The 22,184-nt window shown below is 36.3% G+C and overlaps 1 protein-coding gene across 1 annotated transcript in view; it reads right to left on the bottom strand.

Annotated features, from left to right (window-relative positions):
* PPP3R1 (protein phosphatase 3 regulatory subunit B, alpha) overlaps positions 1 to 22,184 on the bottom strand; it is a 62,856-nt gene that overhangs the window by 23,541 nt on the left and 17,131 nt on the right. Inside the window, exon 2 of the mRNA XM_004435604.3 lies at positions 5,779 to 5,818. Coding sequence (XP_004435661.1) covers positions 5,779 to 5,818 — 40 coding nt within the window. The remainder of the gene's footprint in view (positions 1 to 5,778; positions 5,819 to 22,184) is intronic.

Genomic DNA, 22,184 nt, shown 5'->3' with positions numbered 1-22,184 from the left:
GAATGACTGCCTGAGACCAAATCATGGCTTTGTTACTTTACCTGATGCTGTATGACCTTAGTCCAGTTATTAAAGGTCTCTCTACCTCTGTTTTCTCAACTATACAATGGGGGAAACTAATAATACCTCTTTCATGAGGCTACTGTGAGGATTAAAAAGGTTAATGTACACAAGTGCTAGAATAGTGCCTGGCACATTTTAAATGCCATGTAATTATTTATCATTATCTATGAAAACAAACATGGTGACTGGTAACCACTGGGTTTTCCTAAAGGTACAGCCTTTAAAATTATCCAACCAGTTGTCTATATAGTCCAGCTCTGAGCTCTTACTAGCTTATCCAGTCAACAGATATTTATTCAGCATCTGCTTTATGCCAGGCACTGCACTTATGCTTCCACTGACAATGCCTCAATTCTTTTTTTTTTTTTTTGTGAGGAAGATCAGCCCTGAGCTAACATCCACGCTAATCCTCCTCTTTTTGCTGAGGAAGACCGGCTCTGAGCTAACATGTATTGCGAATCCTCCTCTTTTTTTTTTGTTCCCCAAAGCCCCAGTAGATAGTTGTATGTCATAGTTGCACATCCTTCTAGTTGCTGTATGTGGGACGTGGCCTCAGCATGGCCAGAGAAGCGGTGCGTCGGTGCGCGCCCAGGATCTGAAGCCGGGCCGCCAGTAGCTGAGCGCGCACACTTAACCACTAAGCCACGGGCCCGGCCCGACCTCAATTCTTTTATCGGTGAAAATTAGCTTAAACAGCCTCGTATTATTAAAGCTTGCTGTGCTGCAAGTCATATTTAACTATAATTAAATAATTATTTCTCCTTGATATCAATCTTAATTACTTCCCTTACACTTTTTCCATTCATTAAAAAAACCCAAAACTTTTTATATAGAAAACTTTCAAACACATAAAAGGCTGAAAGACTAGTACATGAATCCCATATACCTATCATCCAGCTTCAATCATTAACACATGAGAAATTTTATTTATACATCTGTTTTGATTATTTTAGAGCAAATCCCAAACATATCATTTCCTTATAACTGTTCAGTATTCATTACCTATCTCTAAAAGACACTCTTTTAAAAAACATCACAAGCACATTATACCTAAAAAATGATTAATAATTAATTCCTTGATATTAAATAATCAGTGCTCAAACTTCCCCAAATGTCACCAATGATTTTACAGATTTTTTTGAGTCCATCAGATTTGGCAATTAGGCAGTGTGTCAATAAAATGAAGGTGACCTTAATAATAACATTTTCAGTATAGTAGTACGAGACCACAGCTAGATTGCGGCAGGCCAAGAGATGACCAGAAATGGAGAAATGGAGAAAACTGTATACGCTCTTTTTTTGAGAAGCTCAAATATGAGAAAGAATGGAGAAAAACTGGGAGGAATAGCAGGATCACGATCAAAGAGTAGTTGATTATGTTTGTAAACTGAAGAGAGATAGAGAGCTGAAGACAGGAAAAAACAGCGAGAAGCTAACAAAATAAGGTCCTAGAGATGAGGGGATGAGATCAAAAGCACAAATGAAGAGGCTGACCTTGAACAGGGAAATATAACCCAACCTCTGACACTGAAGCGAAGGAGTTAGTTAAACATAAGTGTGGGATTGGGAAACTTTCTATGTGTGGCAGGCAAGGGTGGAAGCTGGGGGAGGGTGCGGGAGAGTGAGGAGGCAATGAGGTTAACACTTAAAATGTTCTCAATTTTCTTAAGAATTAGGAGACAAAAATCACTGATTTAAAAGCAAGGTACTGGAAAGGATCATGCAGATGGTTTGGACAGAATGTTGAAGATCTGGATGGAATTGAAGGAGACTGAAAGAGACAAATGACCAGACAGGTGAAAGAATTAATCAGCATTCAAATCTAATATAGCTTTCAAGAACAATTTCAAATATCACCCCTTCCATGAAGCTTTGCTTAATTTCCTTAACTAAACGTAATTTTCCCTCCTTGAAACCTTTGTTTTCATTTCTCATAATGCAACTATAATCATTTAGGCATTTCTCTTTCCTAGTAGCTAGACTGTAAGCACTTTGTGGCTACTTACTTATCTGTGTGTGTCACAGGGCCGAAGACAGTACCCTACAGCATAATTTAGAATTTTATTACCTTTTTATTTTTTTTTAATTTTATTTATTTATTTATTTTTTCCCCCAAAGACCCAGTAGATAGTTGTATGTCACAGCTGCACATCCTTCTAGTTGCTGTATGTGGGACGCGGCGTCAGCATGGCCGGAGAAGCGGTGCGTCAGTGCGCGCCCGGGATCCGAACTCGGGCCGCCAGCAGTGGGGTGTGCGCACTTTACCGCTAAGCCACCGGGCCGGCCCATTATTACCTTTTTAAAAAGTAGCACAATTTAAATACTAAAAGAACAAAACAGACAGTAACTACCTAAAGAGTTGAGAGGACCACTGAAGGCTGGGACTATTATATAAGGCCTCACCAAGAACACAGAACTGAGCAGAGTCTTGAAGGGATAAGAAGGCATGACAGGATTTAACCTGAACAGGCAAGTACAAATAGTGAAGTGCCTCAAGGATTGGTTTTAACATTCTTATGTATGATAGCAGCTGTTTACAAATAACATTAAGCTCTTTCAATACTGAAGAGGTTTTTTGTTTGTTTGTTTGTTTTTGGTGAGGAAGATTGGCCCTGAGCTAACATCTGTACCCATCTTCCTCCATTTTGTATGTGGGATGCCACCACAGCACAGGCTGATGAGCAGTGCATAGGTCCTCACCTGGGATCCGAACCCACAAACCCGGGGCCGCCAATGCAGAGCACACAAACCCAAACACTATGCCACCAGGCCAGCCCCAGAACAGGTTTTGTAAATGAGCAAAAAAAAAAGAAAAAATTTACTGCACTGTGTGGCTGGAGAAAAAAGTGGTTACGTGGACAAGCTCATTTTGGGGAAATTCATCCAAATCATGTACAAAATTTGATAAAAATACATTACATTCTAGTGAACCAAGTAAGGAACCGAGAAAAAACTATATGCTGGATAACAGAAGAATTCAGGTGGATTCACAGCTGGTTGAACAGTCACTGACAAGTATGGATCTTTAGAGACAAGGCTCAACAATTTCATCAAAGCATCTAATAGATGAAGTCATAAGAAAGAAGACTTACTAAGTTCTGAGGATAAAATTGAAAGGGACAGTTTTAATAGTATACGAAGTCTATTTAAAGTACCTACCACACATTTTAAAAGCTTGGCTTTTGCCATCCTGGATGTGCAGAATGGAATCCACCTTGCCTTTCGCCCTGGTACATTTTTCTTTGCAACCAGGTAAATGACCCTCAGTCCCAGAGGTAAAGGGAGAGCAGAAGATAAGAACCTGGGAAGTACTGTCCCCTTAGGACCTCTGTTCCTTGACCAAGAAACAAAAACTAACTCCTTAGTACCTCATTCCTATTAGAGTAGAAGTCCCAACAGCCAATCCCAACTCTATTTGCAGCTTGAAGCCTAGCTAATAAAGGCTTCCACACTTGCTTCTTGCCCACTAGCAGCTAGAAGAATAATTACATAACATGCTCAAACTGAATAGTAAGTGGCAAGGCACAATTCTGAGCAGAACACTTTCAATTCTAAAGAAACTGTAAAACTGACAGATTAACTTTGCCAGAGACAAGAATTACAGATCTAGATAACACCCAGAGTACTAGTCTGTAACTACTCTATCTTGACCATATTTCAAAAATAGGTTAGGCAGTGACAGAAGTGATAGTTCTCAAATCCAGAAGACTGCTCCAGTCTATAACAGGGTTCAGCAAACTTTTTCTGTAAAAGGCTAGACAATAAATATCTTAGGCTTTGTGGACTACATGGTCTCTGTTGCAGCTACTCAACTCTGCCATTGTAGCATGAAACAGCCATAGACAATACGCAAACAAATGGGATGGCTATGTTCCAATAAAACTTTATTAACAAAAACTATCAGCACGCAGTAGTTTACCAACCCCTGGTATAGTCATAATCAGGTTTGGTTTTGGTTAATTCTAACAATATACTGGATATCACATTTTATCTTCATGTTTAAAACAGAAATATACACCTACATATGATCATAATTATGTAAGAAATTCATAAAGGAAAGCCTGGGAAGAAATAGTAAAATAAAATGTAAATAGTAGTTGGGATGGCAGAATAATGGGTAATTGGTCATAGAATACCATATTTTAAGACAAAAAGTTTAAAAAACTGTAGAAGTTTCAAAATGGAAGATAAAATGGATTAACAGATTTTAGCTTATGGTAATTGCTATTAAAAAAAACAGGGTACTACCCATGATAGAGAGAATCTGAAAAGAGTAGAGAGAGATATAAAACATGTCCGAAGAGGTGACATTTATGTCAAGAGTAGAAAGACAAAGAAGTCAGTCAAGTAAAGAGCTGATAGACGAGGATTCTACCCAGAGTTTATAAGCAAGCAGAGGTGTTGACGAGAATGAAAGAAAGTGACTGGGCCGGCCCCGTGGCTTGGTGGTTAAGTGCACGCGCTCCAATGCTGGTGGCCCGGGTTCGGATCCCGGGCGCGCACCGAGGCACCACTTCTCCGTCCATCCTGAGGCCGAGTCCCACATACAGCAACTAGAAGGATGTGCAGCTATGACATACAACTATCTACTGGGGCTTTGGGGGGAAAAAATAAATAAATAAAATCTTTAAAAAAAAAAAAGAAAGTAAGTGACAAGTGTTTTAGGAAAAGAAAGGAGACTAATGAAACATAATGAGCAATGGGAAAATGGGTTTTAATAAGACAAAAAGGAAGTGACACCTCATTGCAAGATAAGATGTCTCCAAACAAGGCAGGACCAACTTTATCAAACAGGGACGGAAAGGGCAAGGAAGGTTCAGAATGGTTTGGGAGTTCTGGGACCTCATGATGATACTTAAATTTACTAAAGGTCCCCATTCCAATTCTCTCGATCACCCTCTTTCCCAATCATTGCCTTTCCACACAAGAGACCTTATGATTTTTATTTAAGTCCCCTGGTCCTCTGACTGATCTCTGAAGCAAGAATTTCTAAGATAGTCATTTCCTTTCTTTACATTCTCCATCCAGTATAGTCAGAAATAACCAGCCCAGGTCCCGCTTGGTGGCATAGCAGTTAAGTTCGCACACTCCGCTTTGGTGGCCCGGGGTTCACAGGTTCGGATCCTGGGCGCAGGCCTAGGCACCGCTCATCAAACCATGCTGAGGGGCAGCAGCCCACACAGAGCAACTAGAAGGATGTACAACTATGACATACAACTATCTACTGGGTCTTTGGAGAGAAAAAAAGGAGAAAGACTGGCAACAGATGTTAGCTCAGGGCCAATCTTCCTCAAAAAAAAGGAAATAACCAGCCCACCCACACTTCTTATACTCCTCATTCTCCCCAGAAAGATCTTTCACAATAGCTACCTGGTCTTCCAAAGTTTTGCCTTCAATAAGTACTTTATTTTATGTAACCACGTAAGTTAACTGTTTACTTGAAACTTTGTTAACATGAAAAACTTACATTGGGTTAAGCCACTGAGATTTGAGGGTTGATTTCTAACTACAGCATAGTGCAGATACTAATAATAAAGAGGTCTATAAAAAAATATTTCCCTACTCTAATAACTTAAAAAGACTATAAGTCAAATTCAGTACCTGTTTTAAATAGTTAAGGGCTAACTGCTATATATAGAGAGGTGTGTGATATATATACATACACAGAGATGTGTAAATAAAAGAAATTCTTGATAACAAGAATATGTGACTTACAGTGTGAGCACATTTCCAAAGGATAACTTGCCTCATTTCCCTGGAGAAAAAAAATAATAATAATTAGTCACAAAATTGGCACAAATTTCTTTAAAAGGTTGAACTTAAATATTCTGAGTCACAAAACGCAGGGAAATAAGCCATCAACTAATACGCCTAGATCTATAAACTATACTTTTTATTAAAAAAAATACATATGACAGAGCTCTTGAATCAAACAGGGCTGATTTGTGGCTCTGCCACTTAAGACTCACGCAAACATTTGATTAAAATTTAATTTAAATATTTTAAATACCCTAAACATGTTGTATAACAAATTTTAACACACTGGAGACTATCAATGCTCTAACTTGTCTTGCTGGGTGAACTCATTTTGGGAAAGAGCTCAGAATAAAGCTAACTCCTGCCATCTGTATTTAATTGAGTTTCCTGAGACCACAAAAGCTGTTAAAAAGAAAAAACAAAACCCTGTTATCATTTATATCTGCACTGAAACAATTTTCTATAAGCTGTGCAACTAAAATAAGAAAAATATTAATAGGAAGATGGGTTCAATGTAGGACAGCTGGCCACTTGAACGCCAGCTCAAATTTTTCTTTTCATGAAAAGTCTTATCTCATGGACAGACTCTAAGTTACTATAATTTATCTTAACTCCTAATTTATAAAAAATATAAAACCAACTACCTGTTTCCTAAACTAGGATTCCACGTGAAATTTATTTAAGGAAAAAGGTGCTCCAGAAAAACTACAGACCTGGCCCAATGCCTACATTTAACAAATCTTGATGACTGCCCAGGGAGGTCAAGTACCTAGTGGAAGATCACACCATTTGACTAGTAATGGAACCAGGAGCAGTACTAAATCTAAAACAGTAAAAACTCCAAGTATAAGAGACTCACATGAGGTAAAAATCATGAAGAACTTTTAAAAAGTCTACAGAATTTAAAGTATTGTAAATTGAGTATTTAAAGTTCAGCAATAAAATTGAGTACCACACATCCTATATTCCATTTATGTAATCTTGACGCTGTCTAGCAATAAGTGTATAACAGGATTAACATTTAAATATTTGAATATACTTATACATCCTAAGAAGTTATTGAATATGGCTGAAAAATCACTTTAGTCTGGCTAGCTAGCTTTTAAACTCCTAAAAGTATCTTTTATTCTGCGTAAACTTCAAGTCTAAGAAAAGTTTATCAGTAAATTAGCATCTTCAATTCTTATCATCTTGCCAATAATTAGTCTTTTCCTTGAAAATTATTAACTGCAATTTTACAGAACTGGTTAATTTAATTTTAGGTCATTTAAATATCAAATATATATTAAAGATAGAAGAAATAGCAAACATTAATAAAATTTGACATTTTTAATGAGCAGAGATGGAGTTCTGCTTATTTTGCATCTTACTTAATTGACCCTATGATTCTCACTGTGATTCCTATCGTTTACTGCCTCACATATTCTTTCATGCCCAAATTTTTAAAATACGCTTTTTTAAAAATCTTATTCCACTCTATCTTAAAATTAAGTATGCTTCTTGTGAGGCTCTCAAGAGTATAATGATACTTTGGATTGTCACTGTGAGTTTGTTTTTTTTTAAATGATTAATGTTATAATCATCTTATAAGTAAGGGTAAAAGGGTTACGTGGCAGTTTCAGGGAGGACTTTGAAACCAGGTCCTTGTCTCTCCAACCCACTGACATTTACAGTGTTATCAATTCTTTGTAAATGATACCATCCATCCTCTATCTATATCACTCACCGCTAGCCAGTGTCCACAAGACCCAAGGACCAGCCTTGGCTAGGGCTCCTCCTCAGGGCTTTTCCACCAACACTGAATGCCTCATCTTTCTCCCAAACTTAGAATCCACATATCCAAAAGGTTATTTCAACTTCAACCCATCTAATTTTATACCCAGCAAAACTATCTGTCAAATATTAAGGCAAAATGCTTTTTCCAGATAACCAAAAACTAAAAGAATTAGGCTCTAATACACATGCACTACAAGAAATGTCAAAAGAAAATTCTTCAAGTAAAATAAAATTGATACTAGATGGAAATATGCATCTAGACCAAGGAATAAAGATTACAAGAAACAGTAAATATGTAGGAAAATATAAAAGACATTTTTCTCATTTTTAAATGTCTTTAAAATATAATTGACTATTTAAAAAACATAACAACAATGCACTGTGGAGTACATAATGTGTAGAAGTAAAATGTATGACAACAGCAGCACAAATGTGAGAGAGAAAAATGGGTGTGTACTGTCAAGAGCTTACACTATGAGGAAAACATTACATGATGCTAAAGATATATGTTGTAAACCCTACAGCAACCACTTTCTAATAAAAAGATAAATAAAATGGTATCATAAAGAATACTCAATCCAAATGAAGGTAGATAAATAGGAAAAAAGGAATACAAATCAAATGAGAAAAAAACAGAAAGTAAATAGCAAGATGCTAGATTAAAATCCAAACATTTTGAGAACTGTATTAATTATGTCAAGTGTAAATAGTCTAATAACTTCAATTAAAAGACGTAACTATATGCTATTTCCAAGAAGCCTACTTTAAACACAGGTTACGACAGGTTAAAACTGACAAGATAGAAAACACACAAATACTAATCAAAAACAAGATATAGTGGGGGCCAGCTGAGTGGTTCAAGTTTCTCGCATTCCACGTCGGAGGCCCAGTTTCTTGGGTTCATATCCCGCGCGCAAACCTACGCCACTCGTCAAGCCATGCTGTGGTGGCGACCCACATACAAAATAGAGGTAGACAGGCACGGGTGTTAGCTCAGGGCTAATCTTCCTCAAGTACAAAAAGAGGAAGACTGGCAACAGATGTTAGCTTAGGGCAAGTCTTCCCCAGCAAAAAAAAAAAGAGAAAAATATACTGGCTACTAACACTGGACAGTGTAGAATTCAGAAGAAAAAGAATATTACCGGGGATAAAGAGGGCTATTCCATAATGTTAACAGAGTCAATTTATTAGGAAGATGTAACAATCCTCAATATATCGTGATATTGTGATTTACAATAAGAAACATATTTGGCCTTACTCCATTTTTAGCACAGAGCTCCTAAAACTCTTGGAACTTCTCAAGTGTGGAGAGACATAAAGGTATCTTTTGTTATATTAATGAGGTGACTGAGAAAGCACCTAAAGATGGGGGCTGGTTGCCAGGAGAACCAACCATGTGATCAGAAGGACTTTCAACCCTAACCTCTGGGGAGCAGGGCAGGGCTGGAGGCTGATTCAATCACCAACGGCCAATGACTTAATCAGTCATGCCTTTGCAATGTAGCCTCCGTAAAAACCCAAAGGAAAGGGTTCAGATAGCTTCCAGATGGGTGAACACGTGGCGATTCAGGAGAGCAAAGCACCTGGAGAGGGCACAGAAGTTCTGTGCTCCTTCCCATGAACCTCGCCCTATGTATCTCTTCCATCTGGCTGTTCCTGAGTTATACACTTTTATAATAAACCAGTAATCTAGTAAGTAAAACGTTTCTCTGAGTTCTATAAGTCATTCTAACAAATCAAACTCAAAGAGGGGATCATAGGAACCTCCAATTTATAGCCAGTTGGTCATAAACCCAGGTGACAACCTGGACTTGCAATTGGCATCTGAAAGGAAGAGAGGCAGTAGGTCTGTAGGACTGAGTCCTTAATCTGTGGAATCTATTGCTATCTCTGGGTAGATAGTGTCAGAATTCAGTTGAATTATAGGACACACCCAGCTGGTGTCCAAGAATTGTGTAGACGTATGGGGAAAAACTCCACACACACATTGTAATTGGGTCCCAGAACTCTTTTATACATATATGCTGAATAACGGAGCTTCAAAATAAATGAAAACAAACATTTAGAGAAATGAAAGGAAAACATACAATGACATTTGTAGATTTTAACATTTCTCTCAGAGTAACTGACAGAAAACAAGCAGACCAAAAAAAATCAGAAATGTTATAGAGAAGATGTGAACAACACACTATCAACCAACATGTCCTAAACAGAATATTCTTTTCCAGTGCACACGGAACATTCACAAAGGCAGACATTATTTGATCTGCTCCCACCTTAAAAAACTAGAAAAAGAATAAATTAAACCCAAAGCAAGAGGAGAGAGAGAAAAAAGCAAAAAATGAATGAAATTGCAAGTGGACAAAGAAAAATCAATAAAACCAAAAACACATTTTTTGGAAAAGGTCAATAAATAAACTCCCAGGCAAATCATTACAAATCCTACAGACATTAAAAGAAAAATAAAGGACTATTCTAAACAATGTATGAAAATAAATTTTATAACTTAGATGAAATGGACAAGTTTCTTGAAACCAACCAAAACTAACTCAAGAAAAAAGAGAAAAGCTAAATGCTCTATAGCTGTTAAACTGAATTTGAGTTTAAAACCTTCCTATAAAGAAAACTATAGCCCCAGATAGCTTCATTGGTCAATTCTATCATATATTCGAAGTCCAAAAACATACCAACCCTACACAAATTCCTTCAGAAGGCAAAAAGGAATAGTTCTTAACTCACTTTATGAAGCCAGCGTTACCCTGATACCAAAATCAGACAATGACGCTACAAAAAAGAAAACTATACTCCAATATCTCTTGACAACCATGGATGCAAAAATCCTTAACGTCTGAGCAAATTAAATCCAGAAAAAATTTTTAAAAAATAAAACATCATGACCAACTGAAGATTATCCCAGCAACACAAGGTTGGTTTAATATCCAAAACCAATGTGATTCACAACACTAACAGAGTAAAAAAGAAAAAACATCATATGGTCATCTCAACAGATGGAATAAAAGCGTCTGACAAATTTCAACACCCATTCGTGATAAAACAAGAACAACAACTCAGCAAACTAAGGGTCTTCCTCAATCTATAACAGCCTACAGCTAACATGATACTTAATAAGGTGAAAAACTGAATGCCTTCTCCCTAAGATCAGGAACAAGATAAAGATATCTGCACCAGTGCGATAAGGCAAGACAGAAGCAATAACAGGCCTACAGATTGGAAAGAGGAAGCTCAACCGCCTTTACTCACAGATGACATGACTGTGTATGTACACAAATCCTAAACAAACTACAAAAAAGCCATCAGAACTAATAAATGAATGAACCAAGGTCACAGGATACAAGGTCAACATACAAAAATCAAATGTATTTCCATATTCTGGAAACAACTGAAAAATGAAATTAAGAAAACACTTCCAGGGCCGGCCCCATGGCTTAGCGGTTAAGTGCGCGCGCTCCGCTGCTGGCGGCCCGGGTTCGGATCCCTGGTGCGCACCGACGCACCACTTCTCCGGCCATGCTGAGGCCGTGTCCCACATACAGCAACTGGAAGGATGTGCAGCTATGACATACAACTATCTACTCGGGCTCTGGGGGGGAAAAAAAATAAATAAATAAAATCTTTAAAAAGAAAAAAAAAGAAAACACTTCCGTTTAGAAAATCATCAAAAATACAAAAAACTTAGTGATAAAGTTAATAAAATATGTGCAAGCACTATAAAATGAAGACTGAAACAAAGCTGAGAGAAATTAAACATGATCTAAGAAAAAAACACAGAGCTATATTACGTGCATAGATCAGAAGACTCGTTAAGATGACAATTGTCCACATACTGATATACAGATAGAAAACAATCCCAATCAAAATCCTCGTGAAATATTTTACAAAAGTCAATGAACTGATTCTAAATTTTATATGGAAATGCAAAAGACCTGAACAGCCCAACAACTTGAAAAAGAAGAATACTGTGGAAGGACTTACACGATCTGACTTAAAGAATTATCATACAGATAGTTATCAACAGAGTAATACGAGTGTTAAGAACAGATGTAAAGATGAATGAAACAGAACAGAATGAAAAAAATAGATACATATACAGTCAAGTGACTTCTGACAAAGGTGTTGAGGTAATTCGATGCAGAAAATCTTTGCAACAAATGATAAAACAAATGGATATCAGTATGCAAAATAAAAAAGACAAGACTTGAATATACATTTTACAACAAAATACATATACATAGCAAATAAGCACATGAAAAGACGTTTCACATCGTTAGACATTAGAGAAATGCAAATGAAAACTACAATGAGATACCACTATATACGCAACTAGTATATACATGGCTAAAATTTAAAAACTGACATACCAAGTGTTGCTGAAAATAGAGAACAAATGGTTATGTGGTGGGGAGAATTCTGAGATGGCCCTCTGAAAATCCCAGCCCTTGGTCTACAAACACCTTCTCCCAGTTATTCAAACATTAATCTAGGTACTGCTGCAAAGAGATTTTGTATACGTAATTAAGATTCCAAATCAGACGACCTTAGAATAAGATTATTCCAGTGGGTCTGTTCTAATCATAAGATCCTTTTAAAAGCAGAGAGAAGTCAGAGATGCAAAGACTGAGAAGAACTCAGCACAAGGGAGACAGAGTGAACCACATGCCAATGAATGCAAGCAGTCTCTAGAAGCTGCGAGTGGCCTCCAGTTGACAGTGAGCAAGTAAACAAAGACCACAATCCCACAACAGAAAGGAACTGAGTTCTGCCAACAACCTAAATGAGTTCAGAAACAGAATCTCACCCAGAATCTCCAGACAAGAACTCGGTCTGGCTGACAGGGGGATTTTAGCCTTGTGATACCCTAAAGAGAGACCTTGTGCTGAACTCCTGACCCACAGAACTATGAAATAATAAACAGGTGCTGTTTTAAGCCACTAAGTTTATGGTAATTTGTTACAGAGCAATAGAAAACTAACACCCAGACATATGTGGCTAAAAGTAAAGATGTGAAGCATCTAAAATTTTTATACATTGCTGGTGGGAACTCAAAATGGTACAGCCATTTTGGAAAACAGATTAGTAGATTCCTAATATTAAGTTTTAACATAACATTCAGAAATGAAAACATGTCTACACAAAGATTTGTATACACTTGTCCATAGAAACTTTATTGTTAATAGCCCAAACAAGAAACAATCTAAATGCTTATCAACTGTCAAATGGATAAACAAACTGTGGTGCATGCAGACAATAGAGTACTACTCAGTAATGAATAGGAAAAGACTACTGATACACACAACAACATAAATGAACCTCAAAAGCAATATGCTAAATGAAAGAAGCCAGATACAAAAGGTTGCATGCTGCATGATTCCATTTATAAACTCTAGAATAGGCCAACTATAGTTCCTGAAAGATCAGAGGTTGACAGGGGTGGAGGGAGACTGCAAAGAGGTACCAGGTAACATTTTAGGGTGACAGTAATGTTCTACATCTTGATTGTGGTGGTGCTTACAAGACTATATACATTTGTCAAAACACATTAACTGTACACTTAAAACTGATTAGTTTTATTATATGTAAGTTTCACCTCAATAAAGTTGATTTCTAAAACTCACTAAGGAGTCCCAAGTATAATGCAATTGCTTCAAAACACAGATTTAGGGCCGGCCCCGTGGCTTAGCGGTTAAGTGCACGCGCTCCGCTGCTGGCGGCCGGGGTTCGGATCCCGGGCGCGCACCGACGCACCGCTTCTCCGGCCATGCTGAGGCTGCGTCCCACATACAGCAACTAGAAGGATGTGCAGCTATGACATACAACTATCTACTGGGGCTTTGGGGGGAAAAATAAATAAATAAAATCTTTAAAAAAAAAAACAAAAACAAAAACACAGATTTATAAGTTTCTAGTTAAGAAAGATGAAAAGCCATCATTTTCTTTATAATAATAACATAGTTTCATACTACTATTCACAATCTAAAAACTATGTGAATTTTTATTTCTATAAGATACATATATGCATTTCAAGGTAGCAAATTACATATTTTTCAGATTAATCTTGCAGTATCATCAGAAACCAGAAACTACCTAGTTATAGTAATCTTAATCCTTATAATTCTTTCACCCTTTATTCAGTCTCCTCAGATTTTAAACTCCATGAAGGCAGCAAGTGTCTCACTACCTTCTGCTATCCCTTGCCAGATTTAACATTGTTGTAAATTTATTCAAGGAAGAATTTTATCGATGCATGTAAAAATCTAGATAGTCTTACCAAACTTGGTTTAAGTGGCATTTTAAGTGTCAATGTGTTAAAGAACATAAAGATTAAGGGCATATTAGGGGACTCAATAAATTCTTAAAAGCCCAGTTATTTAAAAACTTTAGATTTTCACTTTCCTCGAAGCTCAGTATCTTACTGACTTTTCATAATGAGTATCATTTAAATTTGGATCTACACACACTTTAAATAAGCAAGCAGTACTCTAGTACTGAGTAATATTTATAGTTCACAAGGAGAGCTTATAACCAAATAAGACAATGTTGTCACCTCTTAAAGTCTACTAGATAAAGATAAATGTCTAAATATTCTGACAGCATGCCTTTTGAAAATATTCTAAACTTTACAGTATGCATCTATAAAATTATTTTTATTCTCTCATATCTTGACACTTGAATATCAAAGTAACTCAACAAAATGACATAAGAGATCCAAAACTCTTTTCTTCATTTTCTTGCCAGAAAATTTCTTTAGAAAATATTTTCCTATTCTTACTGATTTAATATGTACCAAAATTGATAACTGTCATAAAGTAAATTTTAAAAACAATACTGAGTAATATGACCCTGCGGAAAAAGAATCAATCCAAATGTCTTTATCTACTCAAAGACAAAGCTTGCCAACTTCCTAGTTGATGTAATTGCAACAACGAAATCAATTTTTTTCTAGGGTAAAAATCACTGACCATCTTAATAAGTGTTCTAGAAATATAAAACAAGATGTGAAACTGTGGATAGGTGCGTATGGGGGAAAGGGAGTGAAAAGAACAAAGGACAGAAGCAAGGGACAAAAATCACTTTTATCCCTTTAGGCACTGACTTCTCTGTGGAGGAAATAAGAAAGACTAGATTAGTTCAAGGGATCCTTCTAGCTGTATGAAATGTTTTGACTACTAAGGAAGATGTTGGACATACTTAAATATGGAAGAGAGAGGTGGAGAAAAGACAAAAGGGAGAGCAAACAAAGACCCAGAATGTTAAGAAACTTCAAGATATCCTGCTGGTCCAAGAGACAAAAAGTTTCCCAAATAGAGTATGCTTAGCTTTTTATTATTTTCTTTTGTAGGCCAGTTCAACAGTCATATAAGAAAGGAAAAGGCAATAAATCTCAGAAGTACAAGTTCTTAGCAATATAAATCAAACATGACCTTAGTTACAGCTACAAATCTGGCACCAGAGATTTTGTGGATACTCTACAAAAATTAGTTATGACGCTATCACATGGCAGGAATATTCATTAAGACAGTATACTATTGTTAAACAGTGACTAGTTTTCCAATAGAAGTCAATAACATATCTGTACTTGTCACATGATTTTAGGAGGAAAACAATACTAAAAATTTCCAGCCTGGTAAATGCCAAAATTACACTCTATAGCTTGCTTGAATTCATCTAGCAAATGTTTGAAGGTACATAACATATGTTAACTATTTTAAAGATCCTACTGCATAATGAGGCCTGGAATAATCATACCTATTATCCAATTTCACAGTTTAAAACTTATGTCCTATTAAAAAATACCTAACCTAACTAGTCCTATTTTTCTCTACTACCCAAAATTAACCGTGATTTTTGTATGTTTATCTCGTATCCTGCAATCTTGTTGAATCCATTTATTAATTACAGTTTTTTTGTAGATTTCTCAGGACTTTTTATGTAGACAAATTGTGTCATCTGCAAATAGGGCCAGTTTTTCTTTCTTTCCAAATATACCTTTTATATTCTTTTCCTGCCTTACTGCACTGGCTAGAACTTTCAGTACTATGTTGAAAGAGTGGTGAGAGCAGATATCTTTGCCTTGTTACTCATCTTATGGAGAAAGCCCTCAGTCTTTGCCATTACGGATATTGTTAGCTGTAGGTTTTTATAGATGTTCTTTATCCAATTGAGTTAGTTGGATATATAGCTCCCCCATATTTCTATTTTTCTTAGTTTTTTAAAAAATCATGAATGAGTCCCGAATTTCATCAAATGCTTTTTTCACATCAACTGATGCAATCATGTGATATTTCTTCTTTAGTATGTTAACGCAGTGGATTATTTATATAGAGTTTCAAGTAGTGAACCAGCTGCCCTGCATCCCAGTAATGAACCATGCTTGGTCATGGTATGCAATTTTTTTTACATACTACTTAATTCTATTTGCTTATACGCTGTTAAGGATTTTTCTATCTACATTGATATGGGCTATTGATCTATAGTTTTCTTTATTGTACTGTCTTTTTTTTATTTTGCTATCAAGGCAATGGGCTATTCAAATTATCTATTTCATACTGAATGACGTATAGCTTTGTATTTTTCAAGGAACTGGTCCATTACATCAAAGTTGTCAAGTTATGTATACAGAGTTGTTCACAGTATTCCCTTATCTCTTTCACGTCTGCAGGGTCTATGGTGATACCCTCTATCTCATTCCTGATGCTAGTAATTTGTTTCTTCTTTTATTCCTCTCAGTCTTGCTAGAGGTTTGTCAACTTACTGATCTTTTTGACAAATCAGCTCTTACTTCATTGATTTTCTCTACTGTTCTGTTTTCAACTTCACTGGTTTCTGCTTTTATATTTCTTTCCCTCTCTTTGCTTCAGGTAGTTTTTTTTTTTTTAAGGTTCTTGAGGTGGGAGCTTAAGACTATTAATTTGAGATTTTTTTCTCTTTTCTAAAGTGTGCATTTAGTGCTATAAATTTCCCTCTCAGCACTGCTTTAGCTACATCCCACAAATTTCAATAGGTTATATTCTTATTTTCATTCAGCTCCAAGTATTTTTTTTTTTTTTTTTGTGAGGAAGATCAACCTTGAGCTAACGTCTATTGCCAATCCTCCCCTTTTATGTGGAGGAAGATTGGCCCTGGGCTAACATCCATGCCCACCTTCCTCTACTTTATATAGGACGCTGCCACAGCACAGCTTGACAAGCGGTGTGTCAGTGCGCACTCAGGATCTGAACCTGTGAACCCTGGGCCACTGCAGCAGAGCGCATGCACTTAATCGCTACACCACCAGGCTGGCCCCTCCAAGTATTTTTATTTCCCTTGAGACTTCCTCTTTGACCCATGGATTATTTAGAGATATCTGTGTACTTTTCAAGTGTTCAGAGATTTTCCAGTTATTTTTCTGTTATTGACTTCAGATTGGATTCCACTGTAGTCAGAGAACACATTTTGTATGATTTCAATTCTTTTAAATTTGTTGAGGTTTGTTTTCATGGCCCAGGATATAGCCTATCGTGGTATATGTTCTGCAGGCACTTGAAAAGGCAGTATATTCCACACTGTTGTTTGGTGGAATGTCCTATAAATGTCAATTAGGTATTACTGGTTGATTGTGTTAAGTGTTTCTATAGCCTTGCTGATTTTCTGCTTAGTTGTTCTATCACTTGTTGAGAAACAGGTGTTTAAGTCTCCAACTACAATTTTGAATTTGTTGTTTCTCCATTCAGTTCTATCAATTTTTGCTTCATAAACTTTGCAGCTTTATTGTTTGATGCGAACACATTTAAGATTATTATGTCTTCTTGATGGATTTATCCTTTAGTCACCATACAATGGTCATTCATTGCCTCTGGCAATTTTCTGTGCCCTGAGGTCTACTTTATCTGGTATTAATATAGTCATTCCTGCTTTCTTAGGATTAATGTTTTCAGGACACATCTTTTTCCCTCCTTTTACTTTCAATCTGCCTATATCATTATGTTTGAAGTGAGTTTCTTATAGACATTATAGAGTTGGGTCGTGTTTTCAATCTACTCCGCAAATATCTGTATTTTAATTGGTATATTTAGATCTTTTATATTTAATGTTATTATGGGTATGTAGACTCACGGATTTTATTTCAATGAGTTATAATCTTTTACCACCATTATCTAATTTGAGGCTTAAATTGTCTCACATTTGGCCAGTGGGAGTCCTCCTCCTCCAGGCTGCTTCCTGTGCCCTTTTAACATGTCCCCACCATTCTCTGGACCCTCCTTACCTTCTAGTGCAAGATGTTCCAAGCATACATTTGTACTTTCCCTGCCCCAGTTCTGAAATCAGCTATTTCTCCAAGGAGCCCCAGGTCCTTTCAGTGGAGAATGGTTAATGGTATCATTTGATGAAGAAAAGTTCTTAATTTTAATGTAGTCTAATTAATCATTTCTTATTTTACACTATGTTTAGATTAACTCCTAACACACCTGATTTCTCTTTTACTGAGCTGTTTGAATACAACTCTTACGATATGAATTTGTATCTGTTTATATTGCTTTATTAATATTCTGAAGTATTTTTCTACATGTAAAGAATATCTATACCCTTTTACTGAACCATTAGTGAGGAGGAGAGAGTGAAATGCCCATTCATTTTCAATGCAATATGCTAGGCATGATCAAAGTACAAACACTGCAGACTCTCAGGTCCCCAAACAAACAATTTTGAAATTGTAGGAGTCTATGGACATTCAGGTAGACATATGCAGCAAGCACAGAACCTGGGCTTAGGGAAAAGATTATGATTAGAAATACAATTTTGGAAATTATCAGCATAGGGATGGTAGACTTCCCCACTCAAGGGAGAGTTCATAAAAATTGGAAAATGGAATAAAAAATAGTAGAAATGCCTACATTTAAAGAATCCAAAGAAGAGAAATTCAACAAAAATAAAGCAAATTAAATAAAGGAAGGGAATCAGGAGAATATGGTTCTATTCTAATAGTTTAATACTCTATTATGGTTTTATCATAATCTATATTATTCTGTTTTCTTATACTACAACAGAACATCATTATTTTGGTTCTATTATGGTTCATATTCTAATATGGTTCTAGAAACCACTTAAGGAAAGAGTTAAAAGTCACAAAGGGGACAAACAATAATTACTCCCATTTTTTCAGTAGGTTCAGACTTCTTATAAGTCATATTATTAAAAGCAAGGTATAACTTTAATTTGATCATTAACAACTCTAAGTTATGCAGATTGCTATACTAAGACCAACTATACTAATTACCAACACTAGCCCTACAAAACTATCTTTAAAATGACCTTAGAGGGTGAAATTTTTTAAATGATCTATTTACTATAACATACATTGTAAGTTCCTCCTTATTTAATGAACACACAAAGATGGACCACAATATTCTAGGTCTCTCTCAGAGAAAAATATTTTCTGAGTGGTCACACAACTACTGTGGCTGTGGAATGGGTAAGATTCTACCTTAACTAAGACTTAAATTAAACACAAAGAGGAGTTGTTTCCATATAAGCAATCAGTTTCCCATTATGATTATCTTACCACACTGCAAGCTCTATGACAGCAAAGCACTTTTTTCGCCAAGACCAATGTAAAGAAGCTTACAGCTTGTTTTCTTCTAGGAGTTTTATGGTTTTAGGTGTTAACGTAACTTTGAATACTTAGTGAAGGCCTGCCAAGTTTGTCCATTGTAAAGTTATATTTTCCCCTTTGTATTTAATAAGCATCTTGTGGGAATTTATTTTTAGACTATGTAAATATACAAGTTACTCCTCCAACTTTCACCCACTCATTTTAACATCCATTGACGATTCTTGTCTGAGTCAATTATATTATGATGACTCCTGGGATAGCCAGCCTCTAAGATGATCCCCACCTCCTGGTATTCACAGGCTTGTATAATCCCTTTCCCTTGTGTAACTTGCTTTTAACCAATAGAATACAACAATATTAAAGGAATATCACTTCTGTGATTAGGTTACAAAAGATGGTGACATATTTTACCAATAGTCTTTCTATAGCTTTCTCAGCTTGCTCACTTTAATGAATCAAGAAACCAAGGGTGGCCTCTGGCCAACAGCCCACAAGGAACTGAATGCTGCCAACAACCGATGAGTGAGTGTGGAAGTGGATCCTTCCCCAATCAAACCTTCAGAGGAAACCACAGATTGCAGGCTGATTTCAGCCATCTAAGAGACCACAAAGCAGAAAACCCAGCTAAGCCCTATAGAAACTGTGAAATAATTAATGCATGTTATTTTAAGCTACTACATTTTAAGGTAATTTATTATGGAGCAATAGGTAACTGACACAATTGCCATATGGTAGTTTTCTAATTTTATCATTCCTTCAACATTTATTACTTGGCTTTCTCCTGTAGGGAAAGGCTTTCTTTTCCCCTCCATTTCTTTTTTTTTTTTTTTTTTTTTAAAGATTTTATTTATTTTATTTTTCCCCCCAAAGCCCCAGTGGATAGTTGTGTGTCGTAGCTGCACATCCTTCTAGTTGCTGTATGTGGGACTCGGCCTCAGGATGAACGGAGAAGTGGTGCCTCGATGCACACCCGGGATCCGAACCCGGGCCACCAGCATCGCAGCGCGCGCACTTAACCACCAAGCCACAGGGCCGGCCCCTCCCCTCCATTTCTATACGTATTTATGTATTTGTTTTTTTCACTAGTTATTCTTCAGTGCATGATACACAGAAAATAACAAATATTTTTGAATTACCACTGAAATATGCTTTTGTAAATCTTTATTAAGTAAATCTCTTTTTGTTATCTGCTTGGATAAATGTATTGAGTCCCAAAGAACTGGTATATGAACTTTCAATATAGTCCATTTGCCAATTAATCTTCCTCTTTATGCCAAACCAAGTTTTTCCAGGAATGAGGCTCCCAACATTCAAGAAAACTCTCAAAAGAATGAGTATTTGTCCAAAAGAATGATATTTTACAAAGTGCTTAATACACTGTAAGCCATTAATAAAAACAAGGATTTATGAATAAGATTTCATTCCCAAATGTAAAAAGGTATCTCTCAAGTACCAACAGATACATGACAAAAGCTTTATTAAAGCGATCTTTCTGAAAGTCTACATTTGCCAAAAAAAAAATAACAAAAAAAACCCTACTAGCTATTCTTCATCTTGTTTTAATCTAACAATGAAATTTCTTTTCTTCAAGTTACTACAATTCTTTACATAAAGTCCTAAAATCCTTCAGATACTTCAGATGTACTAATTTAAATTTCAGTAACTACTTTAGTTCAAATTAAACATGCAATACGATAAATGTTGTTACTTTGTCAAGTTCTAATGGACTTTTTTAAAGGTAAAAAACTGATGGATCTAGAAAATAATCTTTAAAAATTAGCTTTGTGAATATAAACACGGAAAGAAAAAAGGAAAGTTTACTGAGTACCAAGAAAGTGAAATAACATTTACGTGCTGGGCACTGTTAAGAGATTTTACACACATTTTCTCATTTATACTCCAGACAATCTTCTGGGTATCAAGGTTAAGTAGCTTGCACAAAGTTGCACAGCCAGTAGTGGTAGAAATCAAATTTGAACTCAAGCTAACATAATTCCCATAGTATTCTTACTAATAAACCATAAAGCCACATCCTTCTGTATTCTATAAGAGAAGCAGTTAAGTTACTGAAGCCCTTTTTTTCTCATCCTAGAATACTTAAACTCAAGTGGCTTGTCACTGCCAACTCACACTTGCACAGTAACTTTTTTTTTTTTTATAATTTTATTTATTTATTTTTTTCCCCAAAAGCCCCAGCAGATAGTTGTATGTCATAGTTGCACATCCTTCTAGTTGCTGTATGTGGGACTCGGCCTCAGCATGGCCGGAAAAGCGGTGCGTTGGTGCGCGCCCGGGATCCGAACCCGGGCTGCCAGCAGCGGAGCGCACGCACTTAACCGCTAAGCCACGGGGCCGGCCCAGCACAGTAACTTAAAATGTGTTGTTCATGTATCTAACACAGTAGTCACAATCATAGAAACATAACAATAAGAGGGTGTGAGATAGGTGGAGACAGCCAAGAGGAGAAGTAAAGGGATGGAAAATATAAGATACTATTGCTTGGAAACTGTCCAACAACTTCTTGTAGGGAGCAATACTAATTTGGCACTGTATTTAATATAAAAACACACACAATCCCAAAACAAAACAGAAAACTCTAGGGGCACAGCATTTTCAATAATCATAAGTGAGAAAATCTCAAAACAGAAGAAATAAAGTCCTAGCAGTGGCACAGTTCTGGATGATGGTAAGAGACCATTTTGACTACAGCCACAGGAAACAGCTAAACTACAAAGTATAGGTTAGTAAGCTGCAAAAGGTCAAGGAACACTAAAGCAAAGATGTACATAAAGACTTAAAGAGATAGTAGAAACCGGAGGGAAAATGTGACACAAGGACTTAAATTTTGAATGAAAAACTTGAGTAGAAAGATATTAGATGATAGCAATGAAAAGAAATAAAGGAAGGTAGTCAGATAGAAGGAAATGACCTTGCAGGTGAACTAAGAAGTAATAATCTATTAGGGGTCAGCAAACAACGG

The sequence above is a fragment of the Ceratotherium simum genome, chromosome 11, assembly GCF_057802395.1.
Source record: "Ceratotherium simum simum isolate JZ-2026a chromosome 11, ASM5780239v1, whole genome shotgun sequence".
Taxonomy (NCBI): domain Eukaryota; kingdom Metazoa; phylum Chordata; class Mammalia; order Perissodactyla; family Rhinocerotidae; genus Ceratotherium; species Ceratotherium simum.
The sequence above is the reverse complement of the archived record's forward strand: the minus strand, read 5'-3'. Positions and strand labels throughout refer to the sequence as shown.